The 22,997-nt window shown below is 53.6% G+C and overlaps 1 protein-coding gene across 3 annotated transcripts in view; it reads right to left on the reverse strand.

Moving 5' to 3' along the window:
• Positions 1-3,923: 3,923 nt before the first annotated feature.
• DNMT1 (DNA methyltransferase 1) overlaps positions 3,924-22,997 on the reverse strand; it is a 47,727-nt gene continuing 28,653 nt past the window's right edge. For all 3 annotated transcript variants that reach the window (XM_047095534.1, XM_047095536.1, XM_047095535.1), the window contains 24 exons: positions 22,534-22,652; positions 22,160-22,252; positions 21,273-21,424; positions 20,926-21,113; positions 20,637-20,820; positions 18,286-18,383; positions 17,944-18,091; positions 16,796-16,911; positions 16,409-16,613; positions 16,195-16,328; positions 14,540-14,713; positions 12,849-13,070; positions 11,529-11,721; positions 10,504-10,588; positions 10,201-10,329; positions 9,771-10,053; positions 9,318-9,459; positions 7,982-8,148; positions 7,393-7,570; positions 6,503-6,698; positions 6,036-6,202; positions 5,651-5,767; positions 4,760-4,850; positions 3,924-4,281 (listed from right to left, as the gene is read on the reverse strand). In XM_047095534.1, coding sequence (XP_046951490.1) covers positions 4,247-4,281; positions 4,760-4,850; positions 5,651-5,767; positions 6,036-6,202; positions 6,503-6,698; positions 7,393-7,570; positions 7,982-8,148; positions 9,318-9,459; positions 9,771-10,053; positions 10,201-10,329; positions 10,504-10,588; positions 11,529-11,721; positions 12,849-13,070; positions 14,540-14,713; positions 16,195-16,328; positions 16,409-16,613; positions 16,796-16,911; positions 17,944-18,091; positions 18,286-18,383; positions 20,637-20,820; positions 20,926-21,113; positions 21,273-21,424; positions 22,160-22,252; positions 22,534-22,652 — 3,616 coding nt within the window. In that variant the 3' untranslated portion in view covers positions 3,924-4,246. The remainder of the gene's footprint in view (positions 4,282-4,759; positions 4,851-5,650; positions 5,768-6,035; positions 6,203-6,502; positions 6,699-7,392; positions 7,571-7,981; positions 8,149-9,317; positions 9,460-9,770; positions 10,054-10,200; positions 10,330-10,503; positions 10,589-11,528; positions 11,722-12,848; positions 13,071-14,539; positions 14,714-16,194; positions 16,329-16,408; positions 16,614-16,795; positions 16,912-17,943; positions 18,092-18,285; positions 18,384-20,636; positions 20,821-20,925; positions 21,114-21,272; positions 21,425-22,159; positions 22,253-22,533; positions 22,653-22,997) is intronic.

The following is a 22,997-nucleotide window of genomic DNA, read 5'->3' on the forward strand; positions in this document are numbered from 1 at the left end:
GGCTCTGTGCTGACAGCTCAGAGCCCGGAGCCTGCTTCGGATTCTGTGGCTCCCTCTCTCTCTGTCCCTCCCCCGCTCACTCTGTCTCTCTCTCAAAAATAAACACCGAAAAAAAAATTTTTTTTAAATAAGCGAAATGCTTTTTCTCAAACATCATGTATCACTTTTACAAAAAGTCAGGTATCTCCCAAGGAAAAATAAGAGGCCCCAAGGGAGCACAGGGACGTAGGGAGAAGCTGGAGTCCGAGGGTGGATGGATAACAAAAAAAGCCCCCGAGTCCCTCTCCTCCAGCTCTCCCTTGTAGCACCAACATGCTTCCCACGCCCAGAATCTCCACAGGACAGCAGCAAACCAGCTGTGCGAAGCGCACGAGGAGGGGAGTGAGGACACGCACACACGGAATGCATCCTCCGGGGATTCCGCGGCAGCTTCGGGGCGATTCGCTAGATCTCCCCATGTAGACCGAATTCCACTTCTTGGTATTTTCCATAAGAAACAAACGCACGTCCACAAGGACCCGCGTGTTAGAACGTGCACACGAACGTCCGTAGCCACTTTATTCACAATGGCTAAAAGCCACTTTATTCACAATGGCCAAGCACCGCTTGGCTTAGTGGGCTAGGGCTACCACCACAAAAGCACCACAGGCTGGGGGTCAAGGACATTCCTGCAGGTTGGAAGTCCAGGGTCAAGGCGTCGGGCAGGCTGGTTCCTCCCGAAGCCTCTCTCCTTGGCTTGGGGACGGCCATCTTCTCCCTGTGTCATCACATGGTCCTTGTATTGGAGTAGGGTCCACCTTAATGACCTCATTTTAACTCCATTATTTCTGTAAAGGCCTCATCTCCAAAGACACTCACATTCTGAGGTCCCAGGGGTCAGGGCTGAAACCCGAGTTTTGGGGGCACACGATGGAGCCCATAATACAAGTCAAAAGTCCATCGGCAGATGAATGGGAAGCCAGAGGTAACTGTGTGCTTCTCTACAGCGGGCACAATGTAGCCATAAAGGAGCAAACTAATACCCACGGTGACGTGAATCCGCATCAGAGACACAAAGGAAGTGGCCCCACACGATAGCACTTGTGTGAAATCCTCAAACCACTACCTGAAGTCAGAACTGAGAGGCTCTCTGAGGGTGGAGGGAGGGGTGCCAGGCATCCTCCCAGGGTGATGAGAGTTTCTAACACGTCCACCTGAGCAGGGGTGATGACACAGGCAGGCACACGCGTAAAAAGTAATTCAGCTGAGGGGGCGCCTGGGTGGCTCAGTCGGTGAAGCACCCGACTTCAGCTCAGGTCATGATCTCGCTGTTCGCGGGTTCGAGCCCCGCGTCGGGCTCCGTGCTGACAGCTCGGAGCCTGAAGCCTGCTTCGGATTCTGTGTCTCCCTCTCTCTCTGCCCCTCCCCTGCTCATGCTCTGTCGCTCTCTGTCTCAAAAATAATAAATAAACGTTAAAAAAAATAATAATAATTCAGCTGTGCTTATAAGATCTACACACCTTAATGAAATCCAGAGGGGAAGAAAGCAAGGTTCAGTCACAGGAAGAAGACCCCCAAGCACAGCCATGATTCTTGACTGAGTCCATTAGATCAGAGGCCACAAAAGGATCATCGAAATCCATTCTCTCACCTGCATCTATCAACTGCCGTTCTACTGCAGACAGCTTTCTCCTCACCGGTGGGCACCACCTGCGTACTAAATACAGTTCGTGCCACAAGGAAGGCCTGAGTTCCCCCTCTGAATGATCTCGAAGTGCAGCCATTGCGTTTAAAAAGTCACCTCAAATGGTCACGAGGCTTTGAGCCATCAGGGGATTTCACTGATCAAATGTACCGCAATCTACTACAATCACTATTCTTGTCACGTCCCCGATTCCACTAGGGTTTCCTTCCCACGAAAAGGCTGAACTAAACTCTGACAGAAGGAAGAACATTCTCTGCCAGGCAGGCAGGGCAGCGGAAGCTGCTGGAAGCCACGTCCCCTCCCTCTGCCCCACACCAGCACAGCAGCGCCCCCTCGGTCCACAGCCTGGCTCAGGCTAGTGCTCTCGGGGTACACGGAGGCAGGTGTGCCTCAAAAGGCAGTCACTCACCTGGGCCACCCCTCGAGGGACAGCCCGCTGCCCAGCTGAGACCTAATGGCTGAGCCACAGCGGAAAACAGCTTCTACCACTCACGCTAAAGTGAATCCTCAAGTTCTTGGTTAGCGTGTTGCATACCCGAAACACAGACTCCCAACTGGAAAAAAAATCACGAAAATAAGGGAATTCAGGTTGGCTAGGTAAAACGAAACAAAACAACCACCTAGTACACAAAGTCAATAATCAATACGAGTCAATCTTTCTGTAGAAGCAAAGAACCACTGCTTAAGAAAGGAGCCTCTTCCCTGCCTCCCACCAGAAAACAAAAAAGAAATCCCATTTACGGTAGGAATGAAAGGATTAAATACCTAGGAATCCAGTTAAGAAATCTGTAGTACATGGGATGCCTGGGTGGTTCAGTCGGTTGAGCCTCTGACTTCAGCTCAGGTCATGATCTCACGGCTTGTGAGTTCGAGCCCCGCACTGGGCTCTGTGCTGATGGCTCAGAGCCTGGAGCCTGCTTTGGAGTCTGTGTTTCCCTCTCTCTCTGCCCCTCCCCTGCTCATGCTCTGTCTCTCTCTGTCTCAAAAATAAATTAACATTACAAAAAAATTTTTTTTAAAGAAATATGCAGTACCTAGGAGTGACTGGGTGGCTCAGTCAGTTGAGCCCCTGACTCTCGATTTCGGCTCAGGTCACCTTCCCAGGGTTGTGGGATGGAGCCCTGTGTCCGGCTCGGCGCTGGGCGTGGGGAGCCAGCTTACGATTCTCTCTCCCTCCCGACCACCCGTGTGCTCTCGCTTCCCCCCACCCCAAAAAAAGGCAGTATCTAGATGAAGACTCTGAAATTTTGAAACGTTGAGGGACATAAAAGAATATCTGAATAATCAGGGCTGACCCTATACTTCGAAAGGCAGGCTTGTCCTTAAGATAAGTTTTCCCCAGAAGTCTGTACACGTCAGGCAGCCGCTGAGTACCCACTAGGCTTTTACATGTGCCAAGTCCAAAGTCTGACCCAGTCGTGTGTGCTGGTGACTGACACTTCTTTGTCTGCTTCTGCTTTGTTGGCATTTTACAGGAAGTCCTTTCCCAGAGACAAACCAAAGAGGTTTGATGGTTTTAGAATTTAGTAGGATTGAAGAAAAAAAAAGGGGGGGGCGGAGCACCTGGATGGCTCAGTCGGTTGAGCTTCCGACTTTGGCTCAGGTCATGATCTCTTGGTTCATGGGTTCAAGCCCCACGTCGGGCTCTGTGCTGACAGCTCAGAGCCTGCAGCCTGATTCGGATTCTGTCTCCGGCTCTCTCTGCCCCTCCCCCGCTTGTGCTTTCTCTGCCTCTAAAATAAATACACATTACACACAAAAAAATTTAGAATTCAGTAGGATTGAATTAGGCTGAAAGGATGGAAAAAGCCTACCTAACAGACTCTTAAATAAAGGGTCTGTCTGGGGGGACCAGGCCAGGGCTCCGAGGGACTCCTGTCTTCTTCCCCCCTCACCCACTACACGGGCTTCCACGCTCATGGTCACAGATGGCTGCTGCACCACCAGGCATCACAGTCCATTCTAGAGCACAGAAGGGCTACAATGGGGAAGGCCAACTAAGACCGTTCCTTTAAAAGGCTCTCCTGGAAGCCACACTAAGCGAGATTCCCTTGGGTCTCAGCCAGAACTGAAACAAGTTAACCCTCAGCCCCAAACACAAGCATAGCACATGCGGAATGATCTAACTTCGGACAAACACGTCTGTGGGATCACCAGCAGCTCTGAGAGTCCATTCTCATCCAGGCTCAGCCAAGAGTCAGCCAGAAGCCCTTCGTAAATTACAAGTCACCAGCCAGGGTGATTTATAGGAGAGATTTATTTGAAGAAATATTACAACATATAAAAACTACATAAAGTCTTAATTCCCACTCATACGGTGGTAGATTTGATATAACGCATAATAAAAAACTTTTAAAATCCAGAATGCACAAAGTACGGCACAGTTTGATCACTAAGTCATTAGTTGATAAGCAAACCTCACAGAACAGCTTCATGTCAGCCAAGGCCACAAACACCGTGTACAACACATTTGAACTGACAGATTTTGACATGTTAAAAATACAACATCAGTGCATGTTGGGGATCCCTGGTGCCAGAAACAAGGGTGACGGGAGGGCAAAACTAGTCCTTGGTAGCTTCCTCCTCCTTGATTTTCACTAAAGAGAAATAAAAGGTAGAGTCATCGCAGAGAACACGCACGACCCTGCACGACGCAACAGGCAAGTGTAACGAACAGAACTAGGGGCCCCTGGGTGGCTCAGTCGATTAAGCATCCAACTCTTGATTTCGGCTCCGGTCATGGTCCCACGGTTCGTGGGTTCGAGCCCATGTCGGGCTCTGTGCTGACAGCGCAGGCCCTGCTTACAATTCTCTCTCCCCCTCCCCCTTCCCTGTCTCTCGCAAAAGAAACATACTTAAAAAAAAGAAAAATCGAGAACTAGGTTAGCAGCCAGGTGTCGATGTTAATGGCCCTCCAAGTGAGACGTGCAGCAGCTCTGAGTGAACAGAGGGAGACCGCGCCCTGCTCCCAGGGGTTCCCTAGGTTCCCAGCCTGGGTTGGCATCTGAGCCAGGCCGCGCAGCCTGAGGAAAGGGCCCCGGGCCCCGACCTGCACGCCAGCGGCTCCCACCGTACCTGAGGCACTCTCTCGAGCTTTGGCCAACATACAGCGCTTGATCTCCAAGCCAATGGCTTTGGCCAGAGGCGGCGGCACAGCGTTCCCCACCTGAAGGAGGGAAGGAGGGCGGTGCGTGGCTTGGCACGGCCGGGGTCAGTGGCAGCCTTTTCTCAATGACGTGAGCCCCGTTCACGTGGGCCTCCGGAGCCGGTTCCACCGTGACGGCTCAGGGACCCTCCAACCGCCCTACCTCCCCACCCTGAACCCCGTGTCCAGGCCCACCCACAGAAAAGGGACCTTTAGCGGGCTTTAGAAAACTCAGATCGACATGGAGGTCACCATGCTTCACTTTCAGCCAAGAGGGATTCTTTCCAGAGAACAGGAAGGGGGGGTGTTGCTAGAACCCCCGGGGTACTGTTGCTTTGTAAGCCATGAACAGGCATTCCTTAGATGGAAATACATGTAATTAAGAAATAGTAAACTTAACACCCTGAGTATCAGCGAGGAACTGTGGGTTCGTTCCCACCCTGAGCCCATTTTGTCTGCTCCTTCACTCAAGTTCAGTGCCCTGGAACTTTCCTTTGGGCTAAACCTGCCTCAGAGCTGTGAAGTGACAACCAATGTGCTTAATTAACCACAGCCTGACCCGCGAGCACTCTGGGTCCCAGTGACAGGCTCTCTCCTTCCGGGCGCCCCCTTCCTGGCAATACTGAGGCCAATCGGCCAATAAACTCCAGGGGCTCCGTGTCCCCTCATAAGTGACCCCGTGAGCCCTGCTTTCCCCGGGAACACCTGCACCCTGGGTCAGACAGAGGGGCCTCTCTCCCGTCGGGGCCGCTTTGAGGAGGGGCTCAGCGGCGCCTCACACAGGGACAGAGGAAGAGCCGGCCCTGCTCCCCTCGGCTGACCTGCCGGTGCTTGTCCAGGATGTTGCCGAACAGCCGGTAGGTGTCCGGGAAGCCCTGGGAGCGGGCGCACTCCCGCACGCTCACGACGCGGTGCTGCTCAGGGTGGAGAACGCGGCCCTGGAAGGGAGAGGGGAGGTGGGAAGGGGAACGGGACTGGGCCCGCCCGCCATTCGGGGCAGGAGGAGGGAAACTGAACCATGGAGAAGCACTGCAGCCTCAGGCCTCAATGGCCGAGCCGGTCTCCATCGGCAGAGGCTGGGGGGGGGGGGAAGGGGGGGGGGGAGGCGTGCAGGCTCCCCAGGGGCCGCCCCCACTGTGAGCCCCTGCCTCCGTCCCCTCCCTGGCACCGTCCCCTCCCTGGCATCACCGCGGCCCGCAGACCCACCTGCTTGCCCATGGGCTCGGGGTTGGTGACGGTCGTGCTGAAGAAGCCATCCCACTCGAGCCGTCCGTAGAGGCCGGCCCAGTGGTTGTGCCTGTTCCCGGTGTGGGGCAGGCACCAGGGGATGAGGGTGTTGAACTGTCTAGCCGCGGAGTCACAGGCTTTGCCCGCTGGAAGAGAGGGCTGCCATGAGACTATGGTTACAGAACGGGAGGGACCGAGCAGCCGACAATCCCTGTGCCCAAAGCTCTTATCACTTAAATGCTCTCAGCGGCTATTTAAAGCCAGGACGTCCGCGCCCAGCCCAGGTCCTCAGGTCAGTGAGTGGCAGCCCCCAGTACCTCCGGCTAGGAAACCCCAGGCAACAGTGCTCCCTCCAAGCCCCCTGGACCGCTGCGGGGGATCAGGACCCAGGGGGCTGGGGCCGGGAAGCACCCCCACCCCCGGCTGCGGCACAGCAGGGCCCCCACCTTCCACACAGGAGCAGACCCCGCGGAGGGCCCCGGTGCTGCTGCAGCCGTTCTTCTTGTCGTGGTACGTGTACCGCAGCTTCCGGGCCATGGTGCCATCGGACAGCCGCACCTCGATGTTCGGCAGGTCGCGCCAGTCTGAGCCCGGGGCCAGAGGGATGTGCCGCATGCGGGCGGCCACCAGCGCGCTCATGTCCTGAAAAGTCACAGCAGGCCCCGGCCGTCACATCATTCGTGGAGTGTCTAAGCACCCACGGTAGGCTGGGCGCCACCATCCCAGGAACCGGAAACAGCACGGTGACCAGGAATCACCAAGGAGGGGCTCGTATCCCATCGGGGGAGACCAAGAGCAGCCCAACCCGACGACCTGCAGACTGCACGTGCCTTGAAGATAACCAAGCACGGACGTGGCAGAGAATGGGGGGAAATGGGTGAGAGGACAGCTTGGGGCAAGCCGACAGGGCTTCTCGGAGGAGGGGGAGACGTGTGGGCTGAGCCCCGCAGGATGAGAGAACCGGACGGGGAAGAGCGGGTTTGGCGTATCTGGGAGAACACACAGAGAGCAGGGTTGGCAAGAGATGAGGGGAGTCAGAGGCAGCGGGGACCAGACACCGATTCCGGGAGGAGCGGACGCTCCTCGTGACTGTGCTGCTGCGGCTGCTGCGGGGGCGGGGGGGGGGGGGTGGGGAGCACAGACAGCGGTGGCAAGAAGAGAAGCAGGAGGAGGAGGAGGAGGTCTGGGCTCAGGGCCACGGGCAGAGTAGGAGCTGGACGGGGCCTGGATCAGGTCCCGCTTCCCACCCCCAGCCCTGGCTGGGCTCCAACCACACGTTCTTGCTCACGAGGCCGCCGGCCCGACCACACCGGCGCTGCCGGGAGGGCGCCATTACCTTACAGATGTGGTCCCTGAGGATGGGCTGGTACTGTGAGCCCCGGAGCTGCCTCTGGAACCAGGACTGAGGCTCCCCGTTGTACAAGATCTCCAGCGCCGAAGCTCCGTTCCGGACCTCGGGGAGGTCGGACATCGTGTCCCGCACGGTGATGGTTCGGAACGGGCCCGAGCTCAACCTGCGAGAGCACAGCACGCAGCTGACACCTCTGGGGACCCAGGAGGCTGCTGTCCCGCACATTACAGGTGCCACGTCCCGACGGCCGATGCCGCCCTCTCCAGCGGGGCAACCTAGCTCCCAGGTCAAAGGGCCACCCGAGGCCACACGGGCGGCGTTCTTCTCAGAGCCGGTCTATGCAGGGATGGCCCGGAGGTGTGGGCCCTGCTCTCGACTACAGCCAGGTCCAGCCACGGCCTGTGTGCGGCTCACTCAAAGGTCAGAAGCACTCGTGTGGCAGGCCAAGCGCTGCGCCGTCCGCGCCAACACGTTCTCCGCCGTTCAGGTCTCCCGACAGACCCGCCACCAACACGCCTCCCGGGTAACAAGCACCGTGACACGGCGGGGCGGACGGGGCGAGCGGGGCTCCTACCTGGTTATGTTGCTGACAAACTTCTTGTCGTCCACCACGACGCTCAGCTGGCAGGCCCGGGGCGCGAACACGTGCAGTGGCTCTGGGAACAGGGGAAGCTTCTCTCCGGGGGCTGCAGCCAGGATGATGGCCCGCCTCCGGGTCTGGGCCACGCCATACTGACCAGCCTGTGGAAAGGGCCAGACACGCACAGTCAAGCCCCTAGTTAAGTCTGCAGATTCACTTTTTAATGTTGATTTTTTGGGGGGAGGGGCAGAGAGAGAGGGGGACGTGGACCCGAAGCAGGCTCCAGGCTGACAGCAGAGAGCCCGACGCAGGGTTTGAACTCATGAACTGTGAGACCGTGACCTGAGCCGACGCTGGACGCTCAATCAACTAAGCCACCCAGACGCCCCTCGGCAGGATTACGAGTAAGAGGGACAAAAGATCCCACGTGAGGGCCACAAGCCTCTGGAGAAGATGGAGTAAGCCCTGCTGGCAATTCCAGCCGGCTCTCTCGAGAGCCCTGCGAGGGACCCTGTGGTCTCAGCACTCGGGAGACAAGAGGGAGCAGAGAGGCCACGGAGCCCTGCCGCCTACCTAGCAGTAGGCGGTCACAAGAGCTGCCAACAAGATTTGGCTGGTGAGCCCCAGACCCAGGGAGGCTGGACCGGGTAGGGGGCAGACGCTCCCTCACTGCCTTCCAGCCAGGCTTCGTGTCAGAGCGCCATCTCAGCTCTAGTTATGCTGTTAATTACTGAACAGGCACGTACACGGTAGCTGCTTTTCAGGTCAAGCCTAGTTCCCTCTGGTCACCCCAGATCTCCGTCCTTGCAGACAAAGCTCCCAGTAGCTCCTGGAGGGCGGTCTCCCACCTCCTCCTGAGGTTTGTACACATGTACATTCACCCAGGAGAGAACCGTTAACCCGCGACGGTTTAGTCTGTGCATCCTTCTGCCATTCTTGCTTCACCCGCCCCCCACCGCAGGGATCAAACTGCTACTAGAGTTCCACAGCTGGCCACCACCCTGGCCTCTCAAGAGGAAGGGGCCGGAAACACACGGCTCCTCCTCAGGCACGAGGATGTGACTCTTGAGAAGAGGCAGGTGGCCTTACTGGCACACGAGTTCTGTGCTCCCCAGACCCAGACGCCGCGAGCTTCACGGCGGGGCATGCGGGCCCACCTGCCGTCTCCCCCCACCCGCACCGGCATCCCCACAGCTCACGGCACTGCACGCCCGTCCTTTTCAACTCTACCTTCAGGTAGAGACCATCTGCTGCGGTGCAGGGACCACCGAGCCCCTCTCCTGTCCACACCTGTCAGCCCACCTTTGCCCCCTTCCCCAAGAGAGCCTACCTGCAACACGCCAAAGGTGCACTGATAGCCCATACGGACAAGGCAGCGGAGAGTGAGCTTCAGGACCATGGAGCGTTTGAAGGAAACGAAATTCCGGACGTTCTCCAAGAGGAAGTAGCGGGGCCGGTAGTAGTCACAGTAGCTGTGGGAGGCGGGAGAGACTACGAGGGTCATCCGCACGCACCAAGTGAAGAGAAAGACCTACTCTACCCGAAGCTACACCCAAATCCTTGATATCTGCTTGCTGGGAAGCTGCACCTGCTGACTCTCCATCTCCCTGGCAAGAAGCCAGCTGCGAATGCCCTGGAAGCAAAGGCCGGGCGCCTCCCCTCCACACGTGGCCTTCAGCAGGTACAGCGGCTAAGCCAGCTGCTGCTACCCTGGCACACCCCAGGGCCGGCAGTCTAATCACCGCCAGGCAGTCCTGAGCACAGGGGCTGCTACTCTGTTTACCTGAGAAAGGAAACCACCAAGGAGTTCTTGAACTTGGAGTAGGTGCGAGAGTTGAAGCGGTTCATGCCGCTAAACCCTTGGCAAGGCGGCCCACCGCACAGCATCTCCACATCTCCCTTCTGAGGCAGCTTCTGACCGCGGGAGTTGGTGGCCTCCCCGGCCATGACCAGCTTCAGCAGCACGTTGCAGTCCTCCGTGAACACCGTGGACCCGGGATTGTTCAGCCGGAACGCCTGGGCCGCAGGATCCCACATCTCAATGGCCCACAGTGTTTCCGAGATGCCTGGTAGATACGAGGACAGATACGTGCTAAGAACCCCCTCGAATTACGCTCAAGGCAGAACCGGGACCAGAGCCAGGAAGGCCTTCCAGGTAGAACCTGCCTGATCCGGTTTTACTAGCTCTGCAGAGAAAACCCCATGGCATTTACCTGCTTGGTGGAATCCTTCCGACAACCCTCCACAGCCAGAAAACACGTCCAGGGTCCGCAGCTTGGGCAGCTGAATTTCGGTCTCTGGTTCACTTGGCTCGCACGTTTGAGACTTTGCCTTGCCCTTCCCTGGAGACAGGCCAAAAGTCAAGTCTGAGCCCTAACCTGCTGTCCCTAAACGCTCATTCTGAATTAACAGCAAAGAATGAGGTAACATCAGAGGCATTTTCATACCAAATGACTCATCAGTAGCCTGAATTACGTAAGGCAGACTTGAAAAGAACCCTGTGGATAACGACTTACCTTTCCCCTTCCCCTTCCCTTTATTTCCAGGGCTACGGGCATGGTTAGGAGGATCTTCAAAGCTTTTGTTCTTGGCATTATAGGCCTGAGAAGGAAAGAACGACAATAGTCTGGGAGAGAAACACACCAGTCTCTTCTCTAACAAGGACAATTTAAATTAACCTGCCGAAGACCCACTTAACTTCTCCCTAAATTTGGCCACAAGCAATTAGCCGTCAGTGAAAATACTCTGATTTTATTACACTGGCAACAGAGAAAGAAAGTTCTAGAATGTAAGTATTTTATGTGCCCAACATTAGAATTCCTGCTGTTCAAAGCCCCTGGACTACTCATTCTAAAAACTGGAAAAAGTGATATATTCGGCCATCCACAGTGGAACCTGGGGAAACCCAGGCATGTATCAACTTCAGAGAACGTAACACAGAAAAGCCACGCTCAAACAATTTAAAAGCGATCAGCTTAAATCGACAGACTCCCGGATCCTTTCTCCATCACCAGGGCCACTGCCCCGGTGTATAGACCTCACCTGGCCGCAGATGCCTTGGTGAAGGGACTGGGACTGCCTGGGGCAGGGCCTCATGAGTCCGCCAGGGAAAGGGGCATCTTTCCCTAACTCACCCTAAAAGAATCAGTAGGGCTGGGGGAGGCCACCTAAATAGTCTCCAAATAAACCGCAGAAGCAGAAGGATGCTCCTATGTTTATATTCTGCGTTATAGAGTCTTTTTATTTTACAGAGAGAGTGTGTGCACGCCCACAAGCAGGGGAGAGGGGCAGAGGGAAAGTAGGCTCCATGCTCAGTGCTGAGCCTAACGCACGGCTTGATCCCGCAACCCTGGGATCATGACCCGAGTTGGACGCTCAGTTGACAGAGCCACCAAGGCACCCCTCCGTTCTTTTAAAGGCAAGTGTCACGTTCCAGAGGAATTTGAATGCCACCGATTCATACTCTGGGTAAGTCAACTGCTTTCGTAGGGGCTGTGACTGTGACCTGAAGCCTCTCCCTGCGATAAGCCCGGAGTCCCACCTCGAGGAAGTAGAAGCGGTCTGGGCCACCCGCAGAGAAGTCCTGGAGGCCGCCTGGCAGGTCCTCCCCGTACTCCACGGTACAGCGGCCCTGCACGGCCTTGAAGTCCACCACCACCTCCTCGTCACTCCAGTAAAGCAGGTTGATGTCCGCGTGGTAACTGGCCGGCGTAGACTTGTGGGTGTTCTCTGGCCTGAGCGTGGAAGACTCTTTGTTAACAATCTCCTTTGTTGCGAACGGGACAATTAAACGGCCCCCCATTTCTGGGGGTGCTCAGAAAACCCATGGGTAAAGACCACAACCCCCCAGTTAAGGGGATCGGTTACTACCCCCCCTTAGCCGGCACCGCCGCCAGAGTGGGCCTCCTTGCCACGAACTCAGTCTGCTTGCTCTTCACACCCACGACTGTGGTGCAAACAGCCCCGCCCTGCGTCCAGAGCAGCAGCCGCCTGCTGCCCAGTAAGGATCTAGACCTTCCTCCTCTTGCCTACACTAGCCAGCCTGGTTTCTTTTCTGTAGACACAAATGACTGTTGCAGAGACTGTAATAATCTTTCACGTATATTAGTTAAGAAGTGAAGCAACCTTACACCCATCTCTATCAGTTAGCTCCTGATCAGTACGAGTTCCTAGGGTCCCCAAAAAAAGAGTGAAGCCAAGACCTTAGGAAAAGTGTAGACAGACAGAAAGCCCAGAAACAGGAAGAGGCACCTAGGAAGAACAGGAAGAGAGAATGGGGGGGAACCGGGGGGGAGGGGACACAACTCAGACAATCGTAAACAGAACTTGAGATTCTCTGAGGGTGTCTTAGGCAGAGCCCAGGACATTCCACTCCTGATTTTGTCATACTCTTTTTTTTTTTTTTAATGTTTGTTTATTTCTGAGACAGAGCATGAGTGGGGAGGGGCAGAGAGAGAGGGAGACGCAGAATCCCAAGCAGGCTCCAGGCTCTGAGCTGTCAGCACAGAGCCCGACGCGGGGCTCGAACCCACAAACCGTGAGATCGTGGCCTGAGCCGAAGTCGGTCACTCGACCGACTGAGCCACCCAGGTACCCCATGATCTTGTCATACTCTTGACTTCTGCTTAAGGATTTCTTTGGGGGAGACAACTCTGCGGCTCTAAAACAAAGGTCTAAAGCAAAGCTATGAAATATAATTACAATTCTAGTCCCTGTCAGCACCCACCAGATAATTAGAAACACTTAGAAAAACAGCTACCTCTACCGAAGTCTTAAAATACCACCGTGTGTGCTGTTACAACCCCATTTCAGACTTCTAGAAGTCTGCCGCCATCCTGGAAGAGCAGAGGCCTTCACTGACCTGTAGAACTTGTTGATTCTGATCTTGATGTCGGTCTCATTGGGCCTGCCATTGCTCTTCTTGATACAGAAGATTTCTTTGATTCGGCCAATTCGATACGGCTCGGGGGCATCCAGGTTGCTGCCTTTGATGTAATCGGAGTATTTCCGGTAGTGTTCTGGGTAGAGGTCTTCGTCCACAGGCTCCTTCCGTGGGCGCTTCACGGGACTGGACAGCTTGATGCTGCAGAGAAGCCAGTGTTACGCATAACTGAATACGAAGCCATAAAAAGGAATCACCTCAGTGTGACCGGCCAGTAACACTACTACTTAAATCCAAACACCTTCTAAACCAGTGCAGCTAAGCGCCTGGAGATTTACGGAGAAAGATGAAACCTCATCCAGTTTAAAGCGGGTTTCTCCATCTGTGTGCCGCTGGCTACGGTAGTTGCTGACGCTGTTTGAATAGGCCCAGCTCCCAGCTCCCAGCCGCGGGACAGGATGGCACTTCCCGGCATGTGCCTCGTTCTGCCCAGCGAGTGCGAGAAAGGACACACAGCAGTGCTGGCAGGAACGCTGAGCTGCCTCCAGTACGCTCTCCCTCGGCTCAGACCGGCAGCCCCGAGAAGCCACTGCTCCCACCAGCCCCAGCCCCCGAGTGACCCAACAGGCCAAGTGCCCTGCTGAACCACGAGGGACACGCAGTCCAGGCAGGGAGGCAACTTCCACAGCTGTGGGGCTGTCACCAAGCATGACCTAGGCTCTCCTGACTGGGGTGCTGACCTAGAGGGAATGCTGAAAGGACATGGGTGGAAACTCACAGTCTGGGCAAGTTGAACCTGGCCTGACTACGGGGGTAAAACCGGTCATCGGATTCGGCTGCAGGCTTGAAGCCTGCTGTTCAGGAAAGCAACTGCCATGTTTTCCCACCAGGCCTCCTTAGTCGACTGGGCTCCGAAGGTACCTGTGAGCACCTGTGTGGACACGTCTTCTGTGCAGGGAGCACCTAGGCAGACAGCACTATGGGCGTCCTCCCCTCCACACTGAGGACAGCCGGGACTAAAGCGGGTACTCGCACCAGCTGCACAGGCTGAGAGGACCCTGACCTCCGTGCTCTGTAATTCGTCATGACTGAACTGAGGTTGGGAACTGGGACTTTAGGAACTGCAAGTCGGGAAACTGAGAAGTTCTGAAAATGTTGGTTGGAATTCAACCACGTGCTAGTTCTGAGAACAAAGACTGGATCGAGTGTGGAGACTCAGCCGGCCGATTTCTCCCTGAAGAGCCCCAATCCTCTGATACACAAAGAGATCTTGATACTTCTTGGCAAATGGGATTACAACTCACGTTCATTCAATCTTTCCTTTAGGCCCTTTAACACACTTCATCCCAAGAGCCTGGCAGGTGAAATACTCCTCCCACGTGACAGACCAGAACAACAGGAGACGGTCTCTGCCCCAAAGCCTCAGGGCTGGGTGGGGCCAGGCCCCCACCACAGACACTTGTGCTTGGCCAGCACACGCTCTGACTTCTTTCAGACTTACTATAGTCACTCTACCATGGAGGGCGGGATACTGCTGACCACCACACATACTAAGGCAACAGTCCAGGCAGCGGCTAGTCCTGGGGGTACAGGGAGGGGGACAGACCACAGAGCCAACCCTGCACTAGCCCAGCGCTCATGGCCCTGACCTGGGCCAAAGGGGCACTCACTTGAACGTGAAGGCCTCGGGCAGCAGGTATACGCCGTCCCCGACGCGATACTGGATGCCGTTCTTAGTGGCCGAGCCGTAGAGAACCCGGCTGTCCAGGTCCTCAAGCTGTTCCATGACCCTGGGAATCTCTTTTTGCCTCATTTCAGCCAGACGGGCACAGCTTACACAGAACCTGAAGGAGCGAGGGACAGAAACAAGGGGCCCTGAGCTGGCTTCACCCGAAGCTTCTGGTGACCAGTAGAGGATGTCTGCAGACACTTGAAGAAACCGGCTTCCTGCAGTTTGTGTTCACACTCCAAAAACACTTATTTGGGACCAAAGACCAGAGATGAAACACAAGAGAATACCAAGCTGATTCCACTTTTGAGAATTTGATGTGAAAACCCTAAGACAAACAGAACGCAGAATAAGGAAAAGAATACACCACAAGCAAGAATGCAGAGAGTGGTTCGGTCACAGCTCGATGTCAGAGGAGTCTCCTACTGTTACCTCTAAAGGCTGAAAAGCTAATTGGTAAAATTCAACATTTCTGATTAGTAAGTCCTTAAAGGGGAGCTAGAAATGGCCTTCACTAGAGATCAAATCAAGAGGCAGCACCAGGCTGACTGGAGAAACACTGGGGGCACGTAAGCCAGCCCTCCCAGCCCCACCCCATCGGCCGAACTGCTGCCTCAGAGGTGCCAATGCGACTTTAGTTTGAACAAGTGAGGTACAGGGGTTACAAAGGAAGGCACAGGGCACTAAACATCGAAAGAGAATTTAAAAAGCAAGCCTCCTGGGTCACCTGGGGGGCTTGGTTGGTTGGGAGTTTGACTTTTTTCCCCCTTATCATTTATTTATTTTTGAGAGAGAGAGACAGAGACAGAGAGAGAGAGACAGAGAGAGAGAAAGAGAGAATATGAGAAAGAGAGAATATGAGAATATGAGGAGCAGAGAGAGAGGGAGACACAGAATCAGAAGCAGGCTCCAAGGCTCTGAGCTCTCAGCACAGAGACCGACGCAGGGCTGGGACTCACAAATTGTGAGACCATGACCTGAGCCGAAGTCGGACGCTTAACCGACTGAGCCACCCAGGCACCCCTGTGGGGGTTGACTCTTGATATTGGCTCAGGTCATGGTCTCCTAATTCATGGAACCGAGCCCTGTGTCAGGCTCTGCACTGACAGCATGGAACCTGCCTGGGATTCGCTCTCTCTGCCCCTGCCCCACTTGCTCTCTCTCAAAATAAACATTTTTTTTAAAAAAGACAAAAACAACCAAGCCTCCCTAAAAGCAGTCACTCATCAGCTAGAATGACATGGAATCAAAGATACCACTCATGAAAGAAAATATCTAAAAAACAGAAGGAAACATGCAAGATACGTAGCAGAAACACTGAGCCACACGCAGAGGCTGAAGACAGAAAGCTGCACACTGCTCCTGGATAGGAGAGCTTCTCATAAAGGCAACTCCGTGCCCAGGCTGTCCACACACTTAAAGCAACTGCAACCAAGTCAGGCTGGTCTTTGATTAGCAGGGGAAAGAAACCCCACCAGAGAGAAGCACGTGAAAGGCCAGAGTGATGCACAGATAAGCACACGGCCCTGGGGCACCACAGAGGCGGCCCCACAGAGGGGACCCGGGGCCCGGGCCCGACCCGGGCCCGGCACTCACTTGTATTTGTTGTCCTCCGTTGGCTGGGTTTTCGGAGGGGACTCGAACCTTGCGTAGTCCTGATCATACCACAGCTGGTAGAAGTAGGTCTTTCCATCGTCCTCCGCCATCAGAGGCTCAGGATCCATGCCTCCCTTTGAGGACAAGGACCCGGTGTCAGCCAGGAGCCCACGCAGGGAGGGGAAGGGCACGCCAAGGGGCGCCGGGCACTCACCTCCATGGCCCAGTTCTCTGACGGAGCTTTATAGACGACCTTCACCTTGCTGTGAATGTAGGAAAGCTGCATGTCCTCACATTCGTCTACCAGGAACAGCTCCAAGGGGTCCGACGTGGCTCCGAGGACTGTGTCTGTCCCCGCGCAGAACCAGTGGGCATGAAACATCTGCCCGTTGCTGCTGTCCTCCCACAGCGCGGTGACTCTGGAGTCAGAAGAAAGTTGCTAACCCGACTGGCAAACCTGGACCGAGTCTACTTAGGGGAACTTGTATTTGCAGTGTGTCTAGCCCAGGGCAAAGAGCCACTGCTGTATTCACACATAAGCATCTCCTAGGTGTTCAAGAGAAAGTGTGTGCTGAGGTCAAGCGAAGGAAAAGGTACAAACCTGGCTAAATACAGCGGTTTGGAGGAGTCATCTGGAATAACAGAGACGCAGTCCCCCACTTCCAGGGTTTCTGAGTCAATGCACACCTTCTTAAAGTAACTCTTCTTTCCATCAGTCTGGAAACGAGAGCTTCGTTTCAGGTGAGGATGGGTTCAAAGGTCTATGCTAGGCTTGACCCCCCTGTTCCTCTTATTTTGTATAAAAGCCTAATTCCTGACAATTTGGTAAGCCCTGAGCTCTACTGCCCTGGCTACTACAGAAAACCTTCGCTCCCTTGGCTGGAAACCTGCAACTAAGAGCACACACATTCCCTCCTCGTCAGCCCCGCGCTTCAGTGTCAGTAGCAAATCAGATTCCAACATTTGATTTTGAACAGTGCCGGTCCCAGCCCCTCCCAGTGGTCCTAATGCCACATCCCGCCCCCAACTCTGTCAGCCACAAGGACCTACTTCTCCCACAAGGAAAGCTAGTTTCCACCTGAGGGCCTCTGCCCTGACTGGCCCCCAGGTCTCTGAGGCTGGTTCCTCACCAACCTTCTGGGTCTCAACTCAGATGTGCTGCCTCCTCGGGAGCCTCCAAGGTCCCCACCTCCCTCCAGCCCTCCACTCACCGGACAGAACACGCGCCTGTCCTCCTGTACGAGGGGCTCAGCCCCACAGGACAGGGACTCAGCCCCATTCAGGCCTACAGCAGCATCTGGCAGGGGCAGGCCTCACGCTACAGACCAGATCTTTGGCTTCCAGACATCAAGGAAGCAGCGCGGAGAGATTACTTGCTCTCCGGCTTTGGTAAAGGAGTTGTGCCTTAGATGGACCATCACAGGATGGCAGGGAGGCCATCTGCGAGTGTCACAAAAACACCCACTGCCAGGCCGGGGTGGATGGGGCAGTGAAGGCTCTCTTCGAAACAAGCTTTGAAGGGGAACCAGACTGACCCCTCCTAGGACAGTGCCAAAGGCCCATTTTGGAAGGATAGGAAAACAGGAGTCTGTGGGCACACAACCAAAACCGCATTTTCTGGCCTCTCGCTGGCCCTGCTCCTCACAGGCAAATGAGCAGGTTTCTCCGCTTGGGGCTCAGGCTGCTTAACACCGGGCGTGACTTGATGCTCAGAGGTGCGGCAGGAGGCTAGGTCTTCTCCAGGATTACCTTGACGGCTTCTCCAATCCAAGAGATCCGATTCTTGTTCTGTTTCTTTTTCTTCCCCTGATGCATTTTTTTGGGGGACGGCATCTCTGGAATATTGTCGTCAACTTCTTCATCGTCATCGGCCTCCTTCATGGCCATATTGGGACACCTATAGAGTCAGTGGTTATAGGCAAGTCCCCTCGGGTAAGTAAAACCTACTGGGGCTGTTTTAGTTGGGTAATGGGGACAGGCCTGGCGACAACACCAGAAGAGGGAGCGCTGCCTTCCCTGCACGTCTCAGCCCACCTGCCCCGAACAAAGTTCATGTTCCTCTGCCAGGAGAGTGGCGTCGGCCAAACCTACCTCCTCTCTTGGCAAGCCTGTTTGCTCCGTCCGCTACCACCAAACTTAACCATATCTTTACAGGCTTTACACTTTCCACATTCGGGCTGTTGACACACCTAAAAAAGTATTCAGGAAGGGAATGAAATGGCCATTAGTAACCGTTGGTAACCAGTTTTTTGTTTTGGGTGAATTACCAATTTGAAAAATTGTATTTGGCCTCATCAGGGAAGGGGGAAAAAGAAGTTCAGAACAAGATCCCATTCGTACCCTCCAGGTTAGTGAGAATTAAGAAGCAGGACACATGTTGGGACAAGTGTGGAGAACTGAGAACTCGCCATGCTCACAGGGTCGGGGGGCGGGGGGGGAATTCCGTTCTGGAGACTTTTCCAGACCAAAGTTAAGCATAAACCCACACCCCAGCAATTCTGCTTCTATGCAGAGACGATCCCAAGAAGCCTCATTCAAGGATGTCGCCACTGCATTATTTATAACAGAGGAAGAAGCTGGAATACTCGTATAATGAAATACTGTGGAATAATCGCAATGAGTCCACCAGATTACTTGTATCAACACGTAACAGTGGCAAACACCAGTTGTGCGTATTCAGGAAGCTCTGGACAGTGCATGTACATGTGCTAGGTGAAAAACTAAAACCAAAAGAATGGGGAGGACACGTGAATTCCTGTTAATAAAACAAAGGGAAAGACAGTCCAGCCGACGGTGTGAACACAGGTTCTGAAGGCAGTTGTGGTATTTTTGCATTTCAGTTTTTGTCCAAAGTCAGTCAAATACGGTATACTTCCAATATTACAGGTGCAGTTCCAACAAAGCTAGTCAAATTAATTTCTTGGCTTTCCAGTACATATACAAGTTATATTTATTCTATAGTCTATCAAATTGTTAAATGTGTCATTAAATAGCATGAAATCTAAAAAAAAGTATATTTTTTTTAATTTAAAAATTCTTGGGGCGCCTGGGTGACTCAGTCAGTTAAGCGTCCGACTTCAGCTCAGGTCACGATCTCGTGGTCCGTCAGTTCGAGCCCCGTGTCAGGCTCTGGGCTGATGGCTCAGAGCCTGGAGCCTGCTTCCGATTCTGTGTCTTCCTCTCTCGGCCCCTCCCCCGTTCATGCTCTGTCTCTCTCTGTCCCAAAAATAAATAAACATTAAAAAAAAAAAAAATTAAAAAAAAAAATTCTTGGGGCGCCTGGGTGGCTCAGTCAGTTGGGTGTCTGAATTCAGCTCGGGTCATGATCTCGTGGTCCATGGGCTTGGGCCCCGCGTCGGGCTCTGTGCTGACAGCTCAGAACCTGGAGCCTGCTTGGGATTCTGTGTCTCCCTCTCTTTCTGTTCCTCCCCCGCTTGCTTGCGCTCTCTCTCTCTCTCAAAAACAAATATTTAAAAAATTAAAAAAAAAAAATTCTTTATTGATAGGGCGCCTGAGTGGCTCAGTTGGTTAAGCATCTGATTCTTGATATTGGCTCAGGTCTTGAGCTCAGGGTCATGAGTTCAAGCCCTGTGTTTGGCTCCATGCTGGGCGTGGAACCTACTTAAAAAAAGAAAAAAAACTGCTAAAAGCATGCTAACCATCATCTGAGCTTTCAGCAAGCTACAATCACCGGTCACAGATCACCATAAATACAGTAAGTAAGTTTGAAATATTCCAAGAATTACTAAAACGTGATAGAGTCTCAAAGTGAGCAAATGCTGTTGGAAAAATGGCACCAATTGACTTGCTCGATGCAGGGTTGCCACAGACCTTCAGTTTATTTAAAAAAATAAAAAACAAAACGAAAAACCCAGTATCTGCGAAGTGCAGTGAGACAAAATATGCCTGTAGCAGATACCAAAGTATCTCTTCTCTAGGTGACTGGAGAAATTAATCCCCCTAATACTGAGTGAAGTAAATCTAAAAAGTTCCACAGGAAGAGAGGGCTTTTCAAAGCCCTCCAATCCATCCTGGACAGAGTCCCCACTGTCCTGGGAAAGTTACACCATGAGACGAGGCAGGCCTGCGGGGATGTCCTCCCCCTCGGAGAGGGCAGCACCTCTGTGGGGTAATCCCTTCCTCTGCAGTCACACCAAGGCCTCTAGACAGTGCTATGCAGGTAGAGCGAATGCCACCCAGGCGGCCAGGCTAGTCAGTAACAGTGGATCAATAGCGCGGTGCCCAAGCACACCTCTTTCCACAGCTGTCCGGCCAATCTGCCTGTCCCATGAGGCATGCAATCCTCTCCCTCCCCGCCCTCGCCCCCGCCCCGATAACTTTCTCCCAGCTTCCACGTTAGGGGTCACATTTGAGCAGGGAGAGTCTCAGCCAGGAGAAAAGTTCTTCAGATTGCGCAGGGAGCCCGGCCCAGGTGAGGTTACCTCACAGACGCCACACCGTCGGCGTTTGAAGGCATTCTCCTTGTCTTCTCGGTCATCCTTTTCGATTTGCTCTGCGAAGAAAGTGTCAAAGATCTGGTAGACCAGCTTGGTAGTGGTGGCTTTAGTGGGGCCTTTGTCCTTCTCTTTGGCAGAATGCCCGATGGTCTGACGTCTTTCAGCTCGCCTGGGACAGAGGTTTCCATCGTGTTAGCAGGCTGGGGAGGAGTGCACAGGACACTCTACCTTCTCTGGTCTCCAGTCTTCGGTTTTATGCCTGCTGCGTCCTTACCTTTTTCCTAGGGTGACCCCAGCCAACTTGATCAGGTCCCTCATGCAGGGGGTCAGAAAGATAGGCTGCTCGTCACTGTCCCCAGCCTCATCATAACTCTCTACTTGTTCTACCACAAACTGGGCGTGCCGAAGGAGAGAATCCTCTGTGAATCGATTCAGGTTGAGCACAGAAGGAGGAACAGTGGTCTTTAAGAAAAAGATCAAAAGTTTCTCTTAGGCTTAAGAAAAACCGTTCTAATCAAACTGAAAAGCGGTTTCTGATTTTAGACAGGAGTTTTCTAGCAACATCTGTGCCGCATGTAAATAGGCATGAATCTCGGGTTGCGGAGACCCTGAGCCCCTCACCTCGATCTTATTGATCAAGTCTTCATAGGTGGAGTCTGGGTTGCTCTGCAGGAACTCAACCACAATCTTACTTATGTAGATCTTCTCCTGCATCACACTAAACAGCGGCGCGTACTCTGGGTTGGGATCCATCAGAATGTATTCGGCAAAAGCTGAAGCAAACCGCAATTTTAAAAAGTGGTCTGAATCTGATGGCAGCTATGATGGCCAAACGGCAGGGATGAGTCTATGAAGACTATGGGATAGTCTAAAAGTCATTCCATATGCACAAGTCAACAAAACGCAAAGGACATTCAGAGTTAACCCATTCAGAAGTGGCCTAAGACAGCTAGGGAACGGAGGCGCCTGGCTGGCTCAGTCGGTGGAACATGGGACTCTTGATCTCAGGGTTTTGAGTTCGAGCCCCACACTGGGTGCAAATATTACTTAAATAAAATCTTAAAGAAGGCAGCTAAAGGGGCGCCTGGCTGGCTCAACCAGTGGAGCACATGACTTGTGATCTCAGGGTCAGGAGTTTGAGCCCCACACTGTGTAAGATAAACAAAAATTTAAAAAAAGGAAGAAGACAGCTAGAGAATGGGAGACTGGCCAAGTGGCCTTATTTGGGCTCCTCTCTTGTTTTTGGAATTCAGTCGGAGTTTGAGCTGTAAGAATAGGACTGGCACTTCTAACTGGAGGGCCAACTGTAACCCCTACAAAAAAGTCATCCTGATGGTTTCATAATGGAAACCATCCTAATGACATGGTTCCCATATAGTCACAAGTTAGTCACGTGCCATTCACGGGAGGCTGAAACATCCCACCCAAGCCCAACCAAGCCCAGGGGAGGACAGGAACAAGGGCCCCTTTCCAATTCCATCACGGTCCACAACTGGCCACACACTTACAGGTGCTGAAGCCAATGAGCGCCTTTTCACCTCCATCAAAGCCAGTGATCCACCATTCATTTATGGGGCCAAGATTTTTGCCATTAACACCACCTAGGAAAAAGAAAGTTTCCTGAAAAGAAATGGACTAAGAACTATGACTCCTATCAAACCCCAGAAGGGCCAGTGGCACTCTGAGTGCCCCCGAGGTGACTTCTCTTGTCAGCCAAACTGGGCAGTCCTCACAGCCACCAGAGCGAGTTTGCTAATAGCTGTTCACAACACAGTCTCAAGCCCTAACTTTAACGGACAGTCGTTCCAACTGAATAGTGCTTTGCAGGTAAGCTTTGTTTTTAAGATCCCTGCCCAAACATAACCTGGAACGTTCCACTGACCTTCAAGAGACGGGTCATCATCGTAGATTGGTTTTGCTGAACCGGAAAAGAAGAGCTCAACGTTCTTCTCAATGAGACCAGTGTCGATCGGGCACAGGTGACCACGCTTACAGTACACGCTAGACAGGTGACAGATAGCAGTTACCAGCCGACCAGTGAAGGCAGGCAGAAGTACACAATCAAGTTCAGACCCAAGGTGACGAGACCGCGTGCAAGTCCTAGACTCTTAACCTCCTCGGCTGTCAGAACACTTCATTGGCACAGTGTCCTCACCCAGTTTCTACCCAATTCTCCCACCTATGCATCAAGAGGATCTTGATGTCTGCAGACCTAGGCATCTACAAAGGTGACACCAAGAAGTCAGGGAGTCTTAGAGTGGGGTGACAGGAAACCTCACAAGGGAACAACGCACTACTGCGTCTTCCCTCGGCACACTGCTATCGGACAAGCACTGGCTTCTCAGA

The sequence above is a fragment of the Lynx rufus genome, unplaced genomic scaffold, assembly GCF_022079265.1.
Source record: "Lynx rufus isolate CCGP_SWC_20201006 ecotype Redwood Valley unplaced genomic scaffold, mLynRuf1.p SCAF_4, whole genome shotgun sequence".
Lineage (NCBI taxonomy): Eukaryota > Metazoa > Chordata > Mammalia > Carnivora > Felidae > Lynx > Lynx rufus.